The sequence below is a fragment of the Geotrypetes seraphini genome, chromosome 4, assembly GCF_902459505.1.
Source record: "Geotrypetes seraphini chromosome 4, aGeoSer1.1, whole genome shotgun sequence".
NCBI lineage: Eukaryota > Metazoa > Chordata > Amphibia > Gymnophiona > Dermophiidae > Geotrypetes > Geotrypetes seraphini.
In genome coordinates this window covers 254,991,970-255,010,309 of record NC_047087.1, presented here as the reverse complement: position 1 = coordinate 255,010,309, position 18,340 = coordinate 254,991,970, and the positions used below count along the sequence as shown (strand labels likewise).

Sequence of the window (18,340 nt, the reverse complement as noted above, 5' to 3'; positions counted from 1 at the left end):
GAAAGAGTGGTGGATATGATGAGAATGCCAACTGAATTTAAGAAAGCAAAAGACAAATACAGGATCTCTGAGGGAGAGGCATCATTTTTCAGGTATGTTAGTGATAGAAAGAGGAATACTGATGGGATAGTACGCCTGAGGAAACCCGACAGCAACTTTGCAGAATCGGACTCCGATAAAGCCGAACTACTGAACAAATACTTCTGCTCAGTATTTACCTGTGAGGTGCTGGGAACCGGTCCACAGCTGCAAAAAAGGGAGAACTCAGAAGACCCGTTCAGGAATTTTGAATTTTCCACCAGCAGCATCTACCAAGAATTGTCAAGGCTCAAAGTGAATAAAGCCATGGGACCGGATAAGTTGCACCCCAGAGTGCTTAGGGAATTGAGAGATGTCCTAGCAGAACTGTTAGCCAAGCTCTTCAATCTTTCCTTGAGCACGGGAAAAGTCCCATTAGAATGGAAAACAGCTAACGTCATTCCGCTTCACAAAAAGGGATGCAGGTCAGAGACTGCAAATTACAGGCTGGTAAGTCTTACATCAATAGTGTGTAAACTTATGGAAACGTTGATTAAACACAAATTGGATACGGTTCTGGATGATGAGAGGCTGAGGGACCCCCATCAGCATGGATTTACAAACAGAAGGTCCTGCCAATCCAATCTAATCAGCTTCTTTGACTGGGTAACGAAAAAACTAGATAAGGGAGAGTCCCTGGATGTAGTGTATCTGGACTTCAGTAAGTTTTTATTAGGATTTTATATACCGCCTATCAAGGTTATCTAAGCGGTTTTACAATCAGGTACTCAAGCATTTTCCCTATCTGTCCCGGTGGGCTCACAATCTATCTAACGTACCTGGGGCTATGGAGGATTAAGTGACTTGCCCAGGATCACAAGGAGCAGCGTGAGGTTTGAACCCACAACCCCAGGGTGCTGAGGCTGTAGCTTCAACCACTGCGCCACACACTCCTCCCACACTCGTCTCACACCGTAGATTATTGAACATGATGAGCTCGCTGGGACTAGGAAAAACATTAACTGCATGGGTTAAAGACTGGCTCAGTGGCAGACTTCAAAGGGTATTGGTAAATGGTACTCCCTCCGAAACGTCGGAGGTGTTTAGTGGAGTACCGCAGGGATCAGTCCTGGGTCCAATCCTATTTAATATTTTCGTACGGGATCTGCCTCAGGGACTTAAGGGTAAAATTGCATTATTTGCCGATGATACTAAATTATGCAATGTTGTGGGCAGAGGTACCGTGCCCGACACTATGACACAGGACCTACTTTTACTGGAGCAATGGTCTACTATTTGGCAACTGAGTTTTAATGCCAAGAAGTGTAAAGTTATGCACCTTGGTAGTGGAAACCCATGCAGAACCTACACTCTGAACGGTGAAACCTTAACTAGAACTGTTACAGAACGGGACCTGGGAGTAATCGTTAGTGAAGATATGAAGACAGCCAATCAAGTGGAGAAAGCTTCATCCAAGGCTAGACAAATGCTGGGTTGCATCTGGAGAAGTTTCATCAGCCGAAAGCCCGAAGTGGTAATGCCGCTGTACAGGTCCATGGTGAAACCAAATCTGGAACATTGTGTTCAATTTTGGAGGCCACACTATCAGAAGGATGTGCTGAGAATGGAATCGGTTCAGCGAATGGCCATTAGGATGGTCTCAGGACTCAAGGATCTCCCATATGAAGAACGTCTAGGTAAGTTGCAGCTATACACTCTCGAGGAACGCAGAGAGAGGGGAGACATGATAGAGATGTTCAAATATGTTACTGGCCGTATTGGGGTGGAAGAAGACATCTTTCTCCTAACAGGACCTACGGCGAAAAGAGGGCATCTGCTAAAAATCAGGGGTGGGAGATTTCATGGCGACACTAGGAAGTATTTCTTCACCGAAAGGGTAGTTGATCGATGGAATGAGAGAGTAGTAGAGGTGTGCACGATTTTAAGAATAAATGGGATAAACATGTGTGTTCACTTCGAGGAAGTGCTTAGGAGAGGGGTGGGTTATTCGAGTGGGCCCTTTTCTGCCGTCATACTCTATGTTTCTATGTAGTTGCTGATGTAGATGAACCTCATATGGTCTATCTAGCCTATCCATTTGTCATCACTTTCTATGTTTCTAAGAGAAGCATTTGTCTAGACTATAAACTGGTCTATCCACTAAGCCATATATCAAGAGGTGAAAATGTGGTGCTCACAATGAACAGTTCTGACACACCTATATATTACACCCACCTTGAGACTTGACTAAATAAACAAGTAACCCAAGCCAGAATGGACAGTAATTAATCTTCTTCTGAAGGCTTAATTATACAGTATACCCCTGCAAAATCACGGTTCACAGTTCGCATTCCCAATCATTCACGTTTTTTTTCTGTCCGCCTCCTCTGGCCCCCAGATCTACTCTGCCTGACCTGCCTGAGACTCGGGACCCGGCCGTGTGCATCCTCCAGCCCCCCACTCCACCTGACCAGCAATCTTGGCCTGGGTCGGAGCCGCAAGCGCCACTGCCCACATCGGCACTCACAGCAGCCACCGCCGTCGCCCCTGCAGCCCTCTCCCGCCCCCAATCCCCACTCCTAAACTGCTTCCAATAATCACAGTTTTTCAAAGTTCGCGGGTGCTCCTGGAACGCAATCCCTGTGAACTTCAGGGGAAATTCAAGCTGCAGTAATACAATTTCTTAAAATGCTATTTTCATTATGATGCTCTGACATTCATTATCCTACTGGTCCTACCAATATATATTAAATTGCACAGGCATACTATGACATAAGCATAAGAGACTTGCAATCTGTACTCAAACTTATAATTCCCCACATGCTTAATGTCCTCAAGGTGCAGATTAGAGGTGTGCACATTGATGGGGACAATAAGAAACCTGCGGAAATCCAATGGAATCCATGGGGATGGATTGGAAGAGAACGGGGATAGGGACCAGATTGGAAATTTGACACCAACACCTCAACTAAAAAAAACTGGAAGAGAAGCTCACCTTGATGAAAACTGGTTTATGTATTCAGCAATTTTGGCAATGAGGGAGACCACTGAGCGAGAATATTCATCGATTTTGTTTCAAGCATTTTGGCAGAGTATAATCTGCACCGAGCTAGTCTCATCTGTGTGACTGATAATACAGCTAACACGAAAGCAGCATTCCAAGAAGAGGTCTGGATAGGTTGAGCAGGTCATAATCTCAAACTCGTACTCTCTTATGGACTCAAGCCATCAAAAATTGCAGTCAATCTGAATGACCTACCCAGTGAGGCAAGCAAGCTTATAACATAGCGAGTATAACCACCCCTTTACACAAAGTGAATGAAAGTTAATCAGTCATTCACTGAAGAAAATGCTCAAGCAGTGCATGTCAACTCAGTAGAAAAGTATTCTACCAACTCTACACTTAAATGTGGAGGAGCTGCATGCAATTGCCACTGAACCAGGTGCAAACAAGCAGTTCCTGGCCAAACTGTATGCAATGATGAATCCTTGCTGGCAGAAATGATTATGGTGTTAGAACCATTTGGCAGGGCTACAAAATAACTGTTGATCGATACTAAGGGGCTCATAATCGAAACTTAGAAACGTCTAAAAACCCGCTCAAGTCGGCACTTGGACGACTGGACGACCTAAAAGACAGGTCGTCCAAGTGCCGATAATCAAACTGACTTTCTGGATGTATCCAGGGACTTTTTAGGCTTCTGAATGCCATATCTGGAGGAGTGGTTAGAGCGGTATTTGAGCCAACCTAGACTTAAGCGTCCTGCAGAGAGAGAGAGAATAGGACTGAGGCTGTTAAAGCCTGGATACCTAACAAGGCATGGCAGCTGGCCTGCTTTTGTTGGAACTGTACAAAACTAATTAACAAGGATATTATTGTGACCAGGAAGTATCCTGAGATATATGGTTTTGGTTTTTGCTTGATAAATTGTTCCGTGTTCATGGAGAACTATAGTCAAGGGGAAGACATTGACTGTGGTATACCAGACAGTTGTTTTGTTGTTTGTTTGGTTTTTTTTTTTTGGGGGGGGGGGTTTGTTGGGGGAAATAAAAGGTGAAAGTTGTTTTTCCTTTGAAAGAATCAGTGAGCAACACTCTGAAGTACACTTGAACTCTTGTATGAGCTGACCACCCTGTGGGGCTCCTTCTGTATCAAGGAGCACACCACGATTGTCAACACCACCTGTCTAAGCTCAGTAGTCAGTTGCACTGCAGTCTGGCAGGTGACAACATACAGCGTTTTAAAAAAAGAGGGTACATTCACCCACTTCACAACTTCCGAATATCTGAAAATTGTGTCATAGACTACTGACATTTCTCCTAAAATCCCTCACTTTCATTTTATTCTTTATATTCATATATTTTAGTGCTCCAGTTTCTTACAATCTTTCTTATACATAATTAGTTAGAATAACCTAAACACAAATGGATAACGATCTTAAATAATTAAAATAACCTCTTACATAATTAAAATGTATAAAGAAATACCTGCATTTATATTTTTCACTGGTAAGTGCAAAGCAGATGCAATTTTCTTCAAAACCCTCCTCATCTCTGGGCCTTCCTTGAAGGCATCCACTTGATGCATGGCTGTATCATTTTCTTCTATGTAAGTCAGAAACTTCGGACAATGATCAAAGAACCTCATGAGTTCATCATTGATCACATACTGTGCACAGCCTACGTCTGGAAAACAAGGACAATTATGGCAAATGAAAATGCTTCTACTATATTCTATTATTTCCAAATTCAAAAGGAATCTGTTAAGCCTAAAGGTTGTTCTCAGAACAAAACTTGACTGCAACTTTTTGGGAACTTGCTCAGGAAGGAGTTTCTCCCACTCTACACCTATGGGAAGAATCCTTAGTGTAAGGTTCTTGATTTCCACAAGCAGGTCAAATAGGAGTCTTGAAAGCCTAGGTACTAAAGGTTTGCTCCTGTTGTTCATCTGTGGGAAAATACATCAAAAGGAGAACAGCGGCCTGAGATCCAGGAAAGCCAGGTTCAAATCCAAGTTTGATTCTGGACAAGTCTGTTAACCCTCCACCGGCTCAGGTACAAACTTATCCCCCCCAAAAAACACACTTTATGAAGCTGCGTTAGGGTTTAACGCCAATCATGGTGATAAAAAAAATCCCAACGTGGCTTCATAAAGGGGGGAGGCGGGTTAGATTGTAAGCTATTGTCCAGGGACAGAGAACTTAACTACTGAACCTGTATGTAACTCACCTTGAGCTAAAAGTGAAAAAAAGGCATGAGCTAAATCCAAAATCCTTTCTCCTCCCTCTTTGTGTGCCATTTGAAACCCTTTATAATCAGAAACAAAGGAAGCTAATATCCTTCTGTCTGAAGAAATTAGCAATTCATTTGAAAAATCAACCAGTAGCACCAAGTTGAACTTCCAGACCTCTACAGGAAGTCAAAGGCAGTCCTGGACCCCTCCCTGAATTTGATCAGAGCAACAAGTCCCTGTAAGCAATGGGTAAACCTAGGATAGGATCAACATTTATGGGCAAATCTGGAGCCAGTTAGCAGCATTAGGAAGAAGAGGATACTGATGCCTGGAAGGGTGGAAAGGGAGGGAAGATAGTGCTGAAGCTAGGAAGATGCCAGCCACAATGGAAGGAAAGAAGAAGTGGGGTGGTAAGAAGGGGAGGGAAAGGTGGTGAGGGGAGAAGTAGAAAAGAAAAGAAAGTGGTGCTAACTTCAGGAGAGGGGTTGGCAGGAGAAGAAAAGGTAATGATGTCAAGGTTAGGTAAAGCGCATGAGGGAAAGTGATGATATACTAGGATAAAGGGAATCCAATACTAAGTGTTCTGAGATGTGAATATGAATTGTATACCAGCATATCTCAATAATGATGAGAGTATAGAATCTGATGCTTCAAGAGTAGTCCAATCTGAGGCTACCTCCTAACTCTCATCACAATATTTTTAATCACCCAGACCCTCAGAAATGCCACCAAGATACTCAAGTATAATTCATAGTATCTGGCTTTATGCATTTAATCTTCACCGGGTCTCTTATAATAGTTTATACTGTATTCTATAAATGTAACTATGTCTTTCAAAACAATAAATAATTTATAATAAATATCTTTTGTGCTAGTAATTTTTGTAATACTTAGCTTAAAGTGGTCAAATTCTCAGGGATATCAAAGCCGACATGTTTTACCCCGAGGGTTTCTTCAGGGCTGCTATCCCTTTGTGAAGCTAATCTTCCACGTCGTGACCACCGAGTTCCTGTTGATCTTGATAAGGCTTTGCCGTCTGCATTTTCTTTCAGAACAACAGAACCATTTCAAAGCTGTCTGATTGAGATGGATTACAATCAATCATTCTTAGACATCTTGAATGATATTTTACTATTCTTACACACAGGGCTGGACTGCCCAAGCACATCCAATCTCAGCTCAGACCACCAATTAGATTCCTACCTGCAATCAGTCCAGTCCTGCACAGCCGCACTCAGCCACCCTCGGCCTCAAGCCACCAGTGCATAGAATTGGCATTTTCTTTTTACTAGGGAGTGGGGAGTTCGCATTGGGGTTGGGCTGTGCCTGCTCAGTTGTCTCATCGTCGTTTTCTCTCTTCACACGAGCGCAGCTAAGTTGTGTAGGCATTATCTGCGCCAGCTTCACAGATCCATGGTAAATTGTCTCCTCTGTAGCCACAGGCAGCAGAGCTCAGGCCTGCTTTTGTGATTACAATATGTCAGATTTGAAACGTGTATCCTGCCAGAGCTGGTGTTAGACTGCAAACGTGAGCTAGGATTTAATAGATAGAGGAAAAGTATTTTTTGTTTGTTTATTTTGTTTACACCACGGCGCCAGTGTGGTTAGGAGAGGGCAAAGGGGGTGAAGAGGCTATAAAATAAACCCACCAGGATGTTTTAAAAAAAAAAAACACCCAATTGGGCAGGAAAATCGAATCGAATCGAAAAATCGATTCAATAGGCTGAATTGAATCGAATCAAATTTTTTACCCCGATTCGGGCAGCACTAGTTGGAACCTAGAGCTTTGGATTCTTGCCCAGAAATAGCTAAGAAGAAGAAGAAAAACCCCAACAAATTTTTAGATTGAATCAGGTTGGGCAGACTGGATGGACCATTCTGGTCTTTATCTACCATCATCCACTATGTTACTTTCCTCCCCCCTTTTACAAAACTGTGATAGCGATTTTTAGTGCAAGCTGGCGCACTGAATGCTCTGTGCTGCTCCTGATGCTCACAGGAACTCTGAGTGTCGGAAGCAGTGCAGAACATTTAGTGCGCCGTCCTGCACTAAAAACCACTATCATGGAGAGGGTATTGGGTAATTTTTTGTAATATTCAGCTGGATTCTCTCTCCAAACCTAAGGATTTAGAATGTTTTACTCTTGTGAATGATCTGGGGTTTAAGCAATATATTGAGGCCCCTAGTACATATGAAACTGGACAGATTTTGGATTTGTTTTTTAAAATCTATGGCTAGGATCCTCAAACACAATAATACTGTATTAAAAGATATGCCTTGGCCAGACCATAAATTACCGTAGATTTCTTTTTTGAAACTGTTAGTTCTGTACTTAAGGTTAATGATTCACCAATAAAAATTATTGATCTGGACTCTCTAGCCAGCACATGTGATTCGTTTCCCGATAACTTGGCTGTGAAAAATGAGAAGCAAATATCAGTTTGGGACAAATTGTTGGCTAGTGCCTTAGAAGCTGGAGCTCCTCTTTGTATGCAGTTTACAAAGATTAAACAGGGGAACCCTTGGTTTACCAGAGATTATTGCTCTTAAAGTGGCAGTTAAAAATAGCAGAGAAAGACTGATGAAAGCTTAAGACTATGGCTAACTTTTCCATATATGAAGAATGCCTTTTCTTTCATTGTTAAGTGATTAGAAATGTGAAGTCAATTTATTACTCAAAACTAATCCAACCTAACGATAACTGGTCTAAAGTTCTTTATTCAGTAATGTAAAAGTTCATCTCTATTGGGAACAAGAGAGAATTTTTAGGCTTTTTCCCCTTTCACCTACTTCAATCTGTTTTGATGTGTCTTCTTTTCAAGTTTGTAACACCAGAGATGGTAGGACTGGGACCACAGTTTCTCCATCTTGTAGTGCAGGCATGTTCAACAGGTAGATTGCGATCTACCTGTAGCTCGCGGAGGGGTCAGAGGTAGATTGACAGCCCCACTTGGCTCCATCTCTCCAGCAGCTTGCTCCGTCGCTAGGAGAGAGCTCATACCGGAAGGTCGCCTGCTGAGGGCTTGCCGCCGCTGCTGATCCTTTGCCTGTCTTTTTTTCCCTGCCTGCGGGAATCTTGCCTGCAGGTGTATTGGGGCACTTGTTGTTTTCATGCTAATAGTTTGTGGGTACCCTAGGGGGCCGCTGCCCGTGCCTTGGGATGATACGCCACAGGCCCGGCATACCTGGTCTCCTGCCTCTCAGAATCACCCATTCCTGCCCTGTCCCCTTAGAAATGTGTTATATACCGGGTGATATCCATTTACCCAGGCTTTACCTGAATACATGTGGAGGGGCTTAATCGAAAGGAATGTCTAAGTCCATTTTCGTCCAAGTCGCAAGTCGTCCAAAGTAAAAAACAGCGTAGGACACATTTTCAAAAAATATGTCCAAATTTTTTTTCATTTTGAAAATCGTCTAACTATATGTCCTGCTAATCTGATCATCCAAGTCGCTTAATCGTCCATCTTTATACTACATTTTCGTCCAACTTTTCGTCCAAGTCAAAAACGCCTAGAACAAGCCCTGTTGGACGTGGGAGGGGTCTGCAAAGTGATGGACTGAACACCCAGACATGGCACCTAAATAGTGGGGTACCTTACAGGGCACTGCTGTGAACTTCACAAAAAGGGTGCCATGTCATCATCTCACTACAGCTCCCTTATAGCTCATGGTGAGCCCACAAAACCACCTCCAGAATCCCATAGACCCACTTATGTACCACCCCAATAGCCCTTATGGCTGCAGGAGCCACTTATATGCCAGTACAAAAGGGTTTTGGGGGTGTATAGGGGAATGCACATGTTTCAATATCAATGCAGTGATTAAAGGGGCTTATGGGCATGGGTCCTCCTCTTTATAGATCCCTAACCCACCCCCAAGACAGCTTAAGACGCCTCTGTGCAGCACGACTAGGCTTTCCTATGCCAGGCTGCCAGGTGATGATGTTCTGGAGGCACAATTTTCAAGTTGTGATTAATATTTTTATGGGGGTGGGGGGAGGTCAGTGATCACTGGGGTAGTGTGTGTGGGTCTGTAGTTTGTGTCTGCAGTGCATATCTGGTGACTTTAGGTGGGTTTTTGTGACTTAGACCATGTTTTAAATGGTCTAAGTCACAATGTCCAAGTTCCGTCTATGCTGTGCTGTATAACTTTCGGTTATACATGCAGTACGACTAAGTCTAAGCCTGCCCATGTCCCGCCCTCGACACTCCTCCTGACACGCCCCGTTTAGCTTTGGTCGTTCAGCGGCACTATGAAGGCCTAGGTCGTTTATAAATACGTCCGAAACCCGGTTTTATTATCGGCACTTGGACGTTTTTGACTAATGATCGTCCAAGTGCCGACTTAGGCCGGTTTTTCTCTTTCAATTATGAGCCCCTTACCATATTAGTTGCGTCATGTGCTGGTCGTTGGTCCCTTTATAGTTTGCTTTCATTAGACTTTTCGGGCAGACACAACAAAGTGTCAAGAATTTGGTGGGCTTTTCCAATTTTGTTCTAACTTGCCTATGCCTTGCCTTCAAATTGGTTCAAACCACTGTGAATTTTGCTTGCGTCTGCAATTTTACTTTGCCTAGCCTTTGTGTTTATTCTACACTGCAATTTTATTTCGCCTTGCCTTTGTGTTGATTCTACACTGTGTGCAGAATTTATTAAATCGCATGTGGTGGTATTTGAACTTGTTTGGCGGTATTTGATTTTATCTGGTTTGGACATGTGTTTGAGTTTTTTTGATGATTGTTTGGTGGTATTTGATTATTGGTGCCAGTATGATGAATTCTTATTTTTACTTTTAGAACTGCATGTGTGGTTTTGGCATCTCCAGTTCTTGTATTGCACATCATCCAGAAGTTGATCTTTAATATTTTAGGACAGTAATAGTTTTGGATCAGATTCAGTCAGTGTTTATACTAACTTAGCAGATTTGGCCTTCTTACATCCAGCCACCCCAATATAACAAAGATGAGTGTACAAAGAAGAGCAAAACCTACCACTTTCATGATGAATGGGAAATGGACTACTTCATCATGGTGTAAGACAAGTGTTGTTGTCTAATTTATAACATCCCAGTGTCCTTGCCCAAAAAGGGTAATTTGGAATGTCATTATAAGGCTCTGCATAGTTTGATGCTGATTTTTCACCCAAAATTTGTAAACTGAAGGTCAAAGAACTTAACTCGAAATTGGCTACAGTTGATGGTGAAGCCAAGGTCACATTCGGTCAATGCAAACATAGCACCTTCAAGGTCAGCAACCTGTTTGCAGAGAAATGCAATCCTTTCACTGAAAGGGAATTTGTAAAAGATTGTTTTCTTGAAGCAGCTGACAATCTTTTTGAAGGATTTAAAAATAAGAAAGAGATCATAGCTTCTATTCAAGATGTACAATTGTCAAGAAATACCGTCGTGCGGCAAATAGAAAAGATGTGTGGAGACACAACTGAACAATTGTTGGAGGCCAAGCTCATCTTCACTAAAAGTAAATTTGACCCTGTCTCCCCGCTCCTGGCCAAGCTCCACTGGCTTCCGATAATCGCCAGGGTCCACTATAAATGCGCCTGTTTAACTTTCAAAATCCTATATGGTATCTTCCCTCCCTTTATCCCTCTTTCTTGGAATTCCTCAAACCCTAATACCACCAGATCCTCCCACAAATTAAAACTATCCTTCCCCTCGCTAAAAGGCATTTCCCACACAGGAAAGCTAGGGACCTCTCTTCACTTCAAAATCACTGAGCTCTGGAACAACCTTACCTCCCCTCTTCGGAACTTGAGCTCTCTCCAAGTTTTCCGCAAACATCTGAAAACCTGGCTTTTCTCAAAAAATGTAAGTCTCCCTCCAACTTAGGAATCAAGGAAACTCTTAGATCTTGGCATCCCAAATCCTCTAAATTTTCGTCACACTTCTACAGCTAACCCTCTGTTGTAGTTCCTTCCTATTTCTCCTACTGTAAACCGCGTTGAGCTCTACGAACGTGTAGATGATACGGTTTACAAACCTAAGGATTAGATAAGATTAGGATGTTTCAAATGGTGTTGCTTTCTCACTCCAACTGGATGAATCTACAGACATAGCCCAGTTACTAGTCTTTATCCGGATGGTTTTTGAAGACTTCAGTGTTAAAGAAGATCTACTTGGATGAGCTGGATTTCTTTAAAAGGGAGAACCACCGGTCAGGAAATATTCAGTTCTTTCCATTCTTTTGTGACAAAAAGTAATCTTCCATTGCATAGACTTGTTTCTATCACTACTGAAGGAGCAAGAGCAATGATAGGCAAGATTAATGGTTTCATAGCCCTCTGAGGACAGCATGACGACTTCCCAGGTTTTCTTTCTTACCACTGCATCATTCACCAGCAAGTTTTGGCAAGCAAGAGACTTAATACAAAGACTGTCATGGACATCACTTTCAAAACTGTAAATTCAGTTTGTGGAAATCACTTCAAATATAGCTTTTCAATCTTACTTTTGATGAAGAGGCAGCGAAAATCATTTTGCACACAGATGTAAGATGGCTAAGTAGGCACAAATTTCTGCAAAGATTTTGTGATTTGCTGAATGAAATAAGAAGTTTTTTGAAGGAGAGGGGAGATGACCAAGCAGAGTTGGAAGATGAGTGGTTATGTGATCTGGCATTTCTCGCTGACTTTACAGGTGAACTAAGTGATATGAATCTTGAACTACAAGGTAAAAACAAATGCATTGGTGAGATGATGTTTTGTTTTGTTTTGTCCCCTATATTTTTTAAAATGTTATACGCATTGAAGTATATGACATTGCATGTACAACAAACCTTAATAAAACTTGAAACTTGATGAGTACAGTTTCATCCTATAAGAGCAAATTTAAGCTAAAGATGACTGACCTTGCAAACAACACTTTTGATCATTTTCCTAATACACAAGACCATCTGGAGCAATATCCAAATTTTGTTTTTCAGAACGAGAAGTATGTGACAGAAATCTGTTATCCAGGAATTCAAAAATACATTCTGTGACTTCCAAAAAATTGGAACAGTTGTGGAGTACTTGTCGTACCCATTCAAAGTAGATGTGGACATTAAAGAAACTGCAGCTGCTATCAGTATAAATTACTCATGACCAAGCCATCTCTTGAAAATGAATATGGAGGGGGGGAGGAAAAAATGACATTTTTCCAAAAACCTGTGCTGAGCAAGAATCGTTTTGGAAGCTAGTGCCTAGAGACTAGGCTTGAGAAGATGCAGTGAAGCTGTACACTCCTGTTTCGGTTCAACTTATTTGTGTGAATCTGTGTTTTCCCATCTGAAAATGACAAAGAGTACACAATGTTCCAACATGACAGATGAACATCTCCAGGATTCCCTGAGACTGGCCCTCACGCAATATTCACCCTTCAAAAAACTGGTGGATTAAATGCAGGCTCAGATGTCTCACTAATGAGCAAGAGCGAAATATTAAAGATTGTACAAGATCAGCCTGGATCAATACTTGACCTAAATTTAACACAAATTACTCAATAAAAGTTAAAGAAAGTTATTAAGACAGTTAAAGAAAATTATTACTCAATAAAACTCTAAGAAAAAATTTACTTTCCATTTCCCCTCGCAGTTCTTACTGGATCTTTGTCTCTCTGTTTTGTTTTTGCTTAATTTGCTTAACAGCTGATCACATCCAAGTAAATGACAGAAGGTTCTTTAAAAATGGGGGTGGGGGGGAAATCCTCCAACTTTATTGGGTTAAAATTTAATTTGAAACTTAATTTTCATGGTGGTAGATCACTGGCACTTTTGGCCGGAAAAAGTAGATCATGACCTGTTCGAAGTTGGACATGCCTGTTGTAGTGCATTATCTAGTCTTTGGTTTTTATTTTGGCTTTCATTTTCTTATGGGATGATAAACTCTTGCTTCAACTAAACCATCTACATCTGCAAGGGATTCATTACCTTCCTTCTTAGTTAAAAACTTTGTTTTAGGACTGTCAAATAAATCAAGAATCATGATTAATGCTTCATTACTATTGGCTAAAATCCCATCAAGTTGGAAGAAATCTGTTCAGCCAATTAAAAAGCAGAATTTTAATCCCTTGGATCCTGCAAATTTTTGTCCAATCTAACAGAAGAATGATTTTCTGGATAAGATTAATGGATTTTATACTTGACAAGTCAGATTTTAGGTCAGGCTTTAGTACAGAAGTTGGTTTTGGCCTTGCAGCTCAGAGATATACATATAGCTGTTGTTGGGGCGGGGCTGCTTATTTGATACTACTTTATGTGATAGAGCCCTTCACCGTTTTTCATCAATCAAAGCCAGAATAATTGAGCATCTTAATAAAATCTGTAGGGGTGATAATATGGCCCCATTGACTCAACATTGGACTGAGAAAGCACACAGTATTGCTTTGGAGGCACCGATTTTGCAGTGAGGAGGAAATATGCCAGCGCTACTAATGAAGAGAAAACAACAGTGAATTTTTCATCAGCAGTTTCCCTGCTTGGCCTTAATCGTGAGGTCGATTGGTGGGCATTTTTGCATTAGGTTTTTTGTGTGGTTTTTAGTATACATTTTTGAATTTCACAGAGTTTTGTGACGTCACGTCCGTTTTTTCGGTATAAGAGCAGTGTCAAAATTTGGTGACTTTTTTAAGAACAAGCTATACACAGTTTAAGAGTGAGGTACTCTCCAGAATCATCAGCCATATTGGTACACTGTTGTATTTTGAAATATGTGAAGTCCTAATAAATGTCTGTTTGTTTGTTTTTACAGACCTTGATCTTTGGAATGTTTTGGAGTTGGGTTTTCTGAAGCAGCTTTGGTGAAATGTGTCAGAACCCATTAATGGAGAAATGAACTAGATTTTTATATGAAATGTTAAATGAATCCAAGTTTTTTTATTGGGGTGTTTTTTCACATGTGCAGTGATTGAGAGAAGCAGTAGAGATGTGTACACTCCCCCCCCCTCCATATTCATAAGTTCGGCACTTGCGACTTTGGTTATGTTGTTTATATTTATTAAAATTTGATATCCTAAAATTTACAACAGAACAACAGATCAATGCGGCTTAGAAAATATTAAAACAAATCAATTAAGAACAAGAAAAAAAATGCAATTATCAAAAGAAAAAACCCTAATCTTACTTTTCAATCTTAGTGGTCTAAGCAGTGAAGATCTTCCTACGCTCCTGCCCCGTGCAGAGCCGCCATCAAAATTGGCTGCTGCGGTCTCGGAAAACTGCAGCAGGAGCTCAAGGCAGTCATTTTTTATCATGGTTCTGCACTGGGCAGAAATGTAGGAAGATTGCTCCTGCCCTGCTTCACCGCTAGACCACCAGGAATGAAAAGTAAGGTATGGAGAGGGGTATGGAGAGGTCTGGGAGGTAGTTCAGAGTCAGCCCTAAAAATTATTCATGATTTTTTCTTATTCACGAGGTGGGAGGGTGAATCTAACCCCCATGAATATGGAGGACCCTGTCTTTGGTCTCTTGTTTATACCTCTATAAACAAAAGTACTACTGGATTACATTACAACACAACATAAATAGACTGCTGGTCTTTTGTTTTTGTTTTGTGTGAACATTACCTCCAGAAGCATATTGTGAGGTTTTTCTCCCACTGATTGAATTGGGTATCTCAACAAAATGCCAGATTCATCAGAGGATTTATTGTCCTTCATGCTCTCTACATTCTGCAGAAAAACGAATTATTTGATGTATCATCTTTCCATGAACTTTATGTTTATGCCAAGGTTGGAATATGGATATAGGTATTATAGAGGAGCCCCTCCTGATAACACATTTGTTAGCGAAACTCGAGTAGAGGGTAACCCTTGGAAGGAATGCACATGTGGATGGTGTAAGCTAGAAAACAAAGGATAGTGAAAGCCTGCCTGAAATACCTTTTCAGATAAGTGATAAATACACATATTGATTGATTTTGGATTATAAAGAATTTGGCATGCGGCACAGGACTGTGAAGAAGCGATGATGGTCCTGGTACAACCTTTGCTAACTCTATAGCTGTTTTGGTTGTGGGGCTGAGCACATTAATAATTTAACTTATTTATTTTGATTATTTGTATTTAAACCTGTGGTATAGTTTTTGACTGGAGATCTTGGATACACAGGTAGTAAGTGTTTGAACGCAAGTAAGTTTGGTGTTGATTTAATACAGGCATGCCATTTTTATTTAATTTATAAAGTGAGCAAAATTACTATACATTGAGGGCCATTTTTGAAAAAGACGTCTAAGTCCGATTTGGACATTTCCTGCTAAACGTCCAAATTCAGAAGCATAGAAACATCCATTTTTGAAAGCCAAACTTCTATACGTCCAAAAAATGTTTCTTTTTGAAAATCATCTACTTGGGCATCTGAGCAGACAGGATGACCAACCCTTAGGACACCTAACTTTATACCCCATTTTCAACCAAAGAAATGTCCAAGTTGAAAACATCCAAATCCAGATCATTTGGACATGTATTGTGAGAGACTGGCCAACAAAGCAGTGGGACACCTTAGAGGGCACTGCTGTGAATGTCACATAAAGAGTGCCAGAAGTACATCTCACCATATACCCTTAATTTATGCTGAGTCCTCCAAAACTCCTCCAAAACCTACTAGACTCACCTGTCTATCACCCCAATAGCCCTCTCGGCTACATGTGGCACCTATATGGAGGTAGAGTAGCGTTTTGGTGGACTCGCACATTCCAACATAAATTTAGTGGTTAGAGTGGCTTATGGGCCTATGTTCTCCTTTCTATGGTTAACTAGCCCAGTGTTCTTCAACCTTTTTATATCTATGGACCGGCGGAAATAAAATAATTATTTTGTGGACCGGCACCAGTCCGCGGACCATCAGTTGAAGAGCACTGGGCTAAGTCGTGGCCAAATCCTGCCTCTCTCCGTCCCATAATAGTACTAATTGTAACTGTTTTTTCCATTCATTTTTCATATATACACACAATATAATCTTATAACAACACATAATGGTTAACCACAAAATTAAACTACACAAAGCACACTGTATGCTTTTCAACATTCATTCCTACCAGAACAAATTACCCCTATGCAAATACGGGACCACAAACTAAAATTACTAATATATTCAAACAAAACCCTAAGATTCAAGACTCTGCATGCAGTACAACCCCAGAGAAAAAGAAACAAATACATTTCTTCCTGAACAGTGCAAAATATAGACAGCAGATGAAAATTCTCAAAATTGACATTCAATCACTAAATTGAAAATAAAATAATTCCCCCTGCCTTTGTTGTCTCCCTCCCTCCATGTGCCATCCCTTCATCATGGCAGTTGGGTGAGGGTGGGTGCCCTGCTGCCCTCTCTTGTTTACAAACAACACCTTGAGAAAGCCAGCTGTCTCTCGTGTCTTCCTCCCCCTCTGCAAGAAACATGCCAGCGCTCCCACTTGGCCGTTTTATGCTGCCTGCGGCCGGCTCTCTCTTCCTCACTGCCAGTCCACGGCTGGAACATGCCTCGGGCCTGAGGAGATCAATGCACAAAGCCACGTGTGGCGGTGGCGGCGGCTCCTCGCACATCATCTGAAAGCTTTTCCTGCGATGTCAGAGAGAAGGCTGCTGGTTCAGGCGCAGGATGCACGTAGGATCCACCGCCACTGCCCGCAGCTTTGTGCACTGATCTCAGGCTTGAGGCAAGTTCTGGCCGTGGACCGGCAGGAAACTTCTGCGGACCGGCACCAGTCCACGGACTGGCGGTTGAAGAACACTGAACTAGCCTATTCACCAGGTTACTTAAGAAACCTGTGTGATGCTCTATTAGGCTTTCCCATATCAAGTGCTGCTGTTCTAGAGACAGGTATGTACTCTCATTCAGATTTTTGGAGGGTGGGTGGGAGGGGGTTAGCAGTGGAGGAGTGGGGGGTGCTGGTGGGTGTATGTGGGGGGGGGGGGTCATACCTTAATGAATTCAAACGTCTAAGTTATGTCCAAGACATCTTGGAAAAGCTTTATCGCTACAAGTCTTCCAAGTTATGCATGACCAAAGCCCACCCATAACACATCTCCTAGCATGCTCCTGGAACTCTGAACTCCTGTTTTAGTTTTATGATTATGATCCCCATTACATATAAATTACCTGTAAGACCATCTACTTGAGTCTTTTGATGACCAAAGTAATTTTGCACCAGTCCATCAATAAAAGCAGTAGTACTGTTCACACATCTGTGTTTGGAGCTGGTAATAAATTTCAGCTGGCAGGTTTTGAATTTCTCATGGGTATAGAGAGATGGATACATAGATGCCAGCCTGACTGCCAAGTTTTTCATATCTTCCTCACCCTTTGTCACCAGCTGCCCATCCATCAAATCTGTGTACCACATCTCCCATGCCTTTAAATCCATCACCAACTCTGTATCCATTCTCGCTTTCTCTTTAATCATCTTGTGGATCTGCTTAAGTTTTTTTATCTGCTTTTTAGTGGGATACCTGGTGCCATGCCTGATCACAGCAATCATCTGCAGAGGGGTACAGCTGTCAGACAAGAGTTCCTGATCTCTGTTCACCCGCAAGGGATCCTCCAGGAGGTAAGGGTTGACATCTTCATACCTGGTCTTGGTCCCAAAATAGGTGGTCAGAGAAAAGGAACAGAAAGCAGCAGACGAATTAGCACAGAAATGATTTGAATAGCAGAAATGAGCCATGGAAATCAGCAGGAACAGGACTATATTAAAAACCGCTTGGCTCCGCCTTAAAAAGATCGAGTTCATGGTGACTACCTGGTTCTTACAGCAGGAAAAAGGTTGCCCCGGCTCAGTCTGTCTTTCCCCGAATCCAGGAGGGGATCAGAGGACACACAAACGGAATCTCCTCTTTCTTCCTCTTGGTTCCTTATTGGAAACAGAAAGTGGGCGTGTTCATATCACAGGAGAGACGCTTTTCACCAGTACACATACGGGTCCTGAAGCGCTCTTGGGAAAACAGATTCCGATTGGCTGGCAGGTAAATCCCTGCCCCCTAAAAGGGCGTGTGCACTTCATAGCATGGGGGCAGGGCAAACTTCCCGCCAGTAAGCTTGGAGGTAATAAATGGGTCATCACGTGATCTCGTAAATCAGATCCCGATTGGTTGTCAAA

General features: G+C 41.9%; 1 protein-coding gene across 3 annotated transcripts in view; it reads right to left on the bottom strand.

The window, feature by feature from the left end:
* MINPP1 (multiple inositol-polyphosphate phosphatase 1) overlaps positions 1–18,129 on the bottom strand; it is a 91,447-nt gene extending 73,318 nt beyond the window's left edge. The window contains exons 1-2 of one of the 3 annotated variants that reach the window (XM_033943821.1): positions 17,344–18,129; positions 4,507–4,704 (exon numbers count right to left, since the gene is read on the bottom strand). In XM_033943821.1, coding sequence (XP_033799712.1) covers positions 4,507–4,704; positions 17,344–17,974 — 829 coding nt within the window. In that variant the 5' untranslated portion in view covers positions 17,975–18,129. Of the gene's footprint in view, positions 1–4,506; positions 6,329–6,454; positions 6,706–17,343 lie in introns of those variants that run through there. The other 2 variants (XM_033943822.1, XM_033943823.1) reach the window with 2 other exon arrangements.
* Positions 18,130–18,340: the final 211 nt, after the last annotated feature.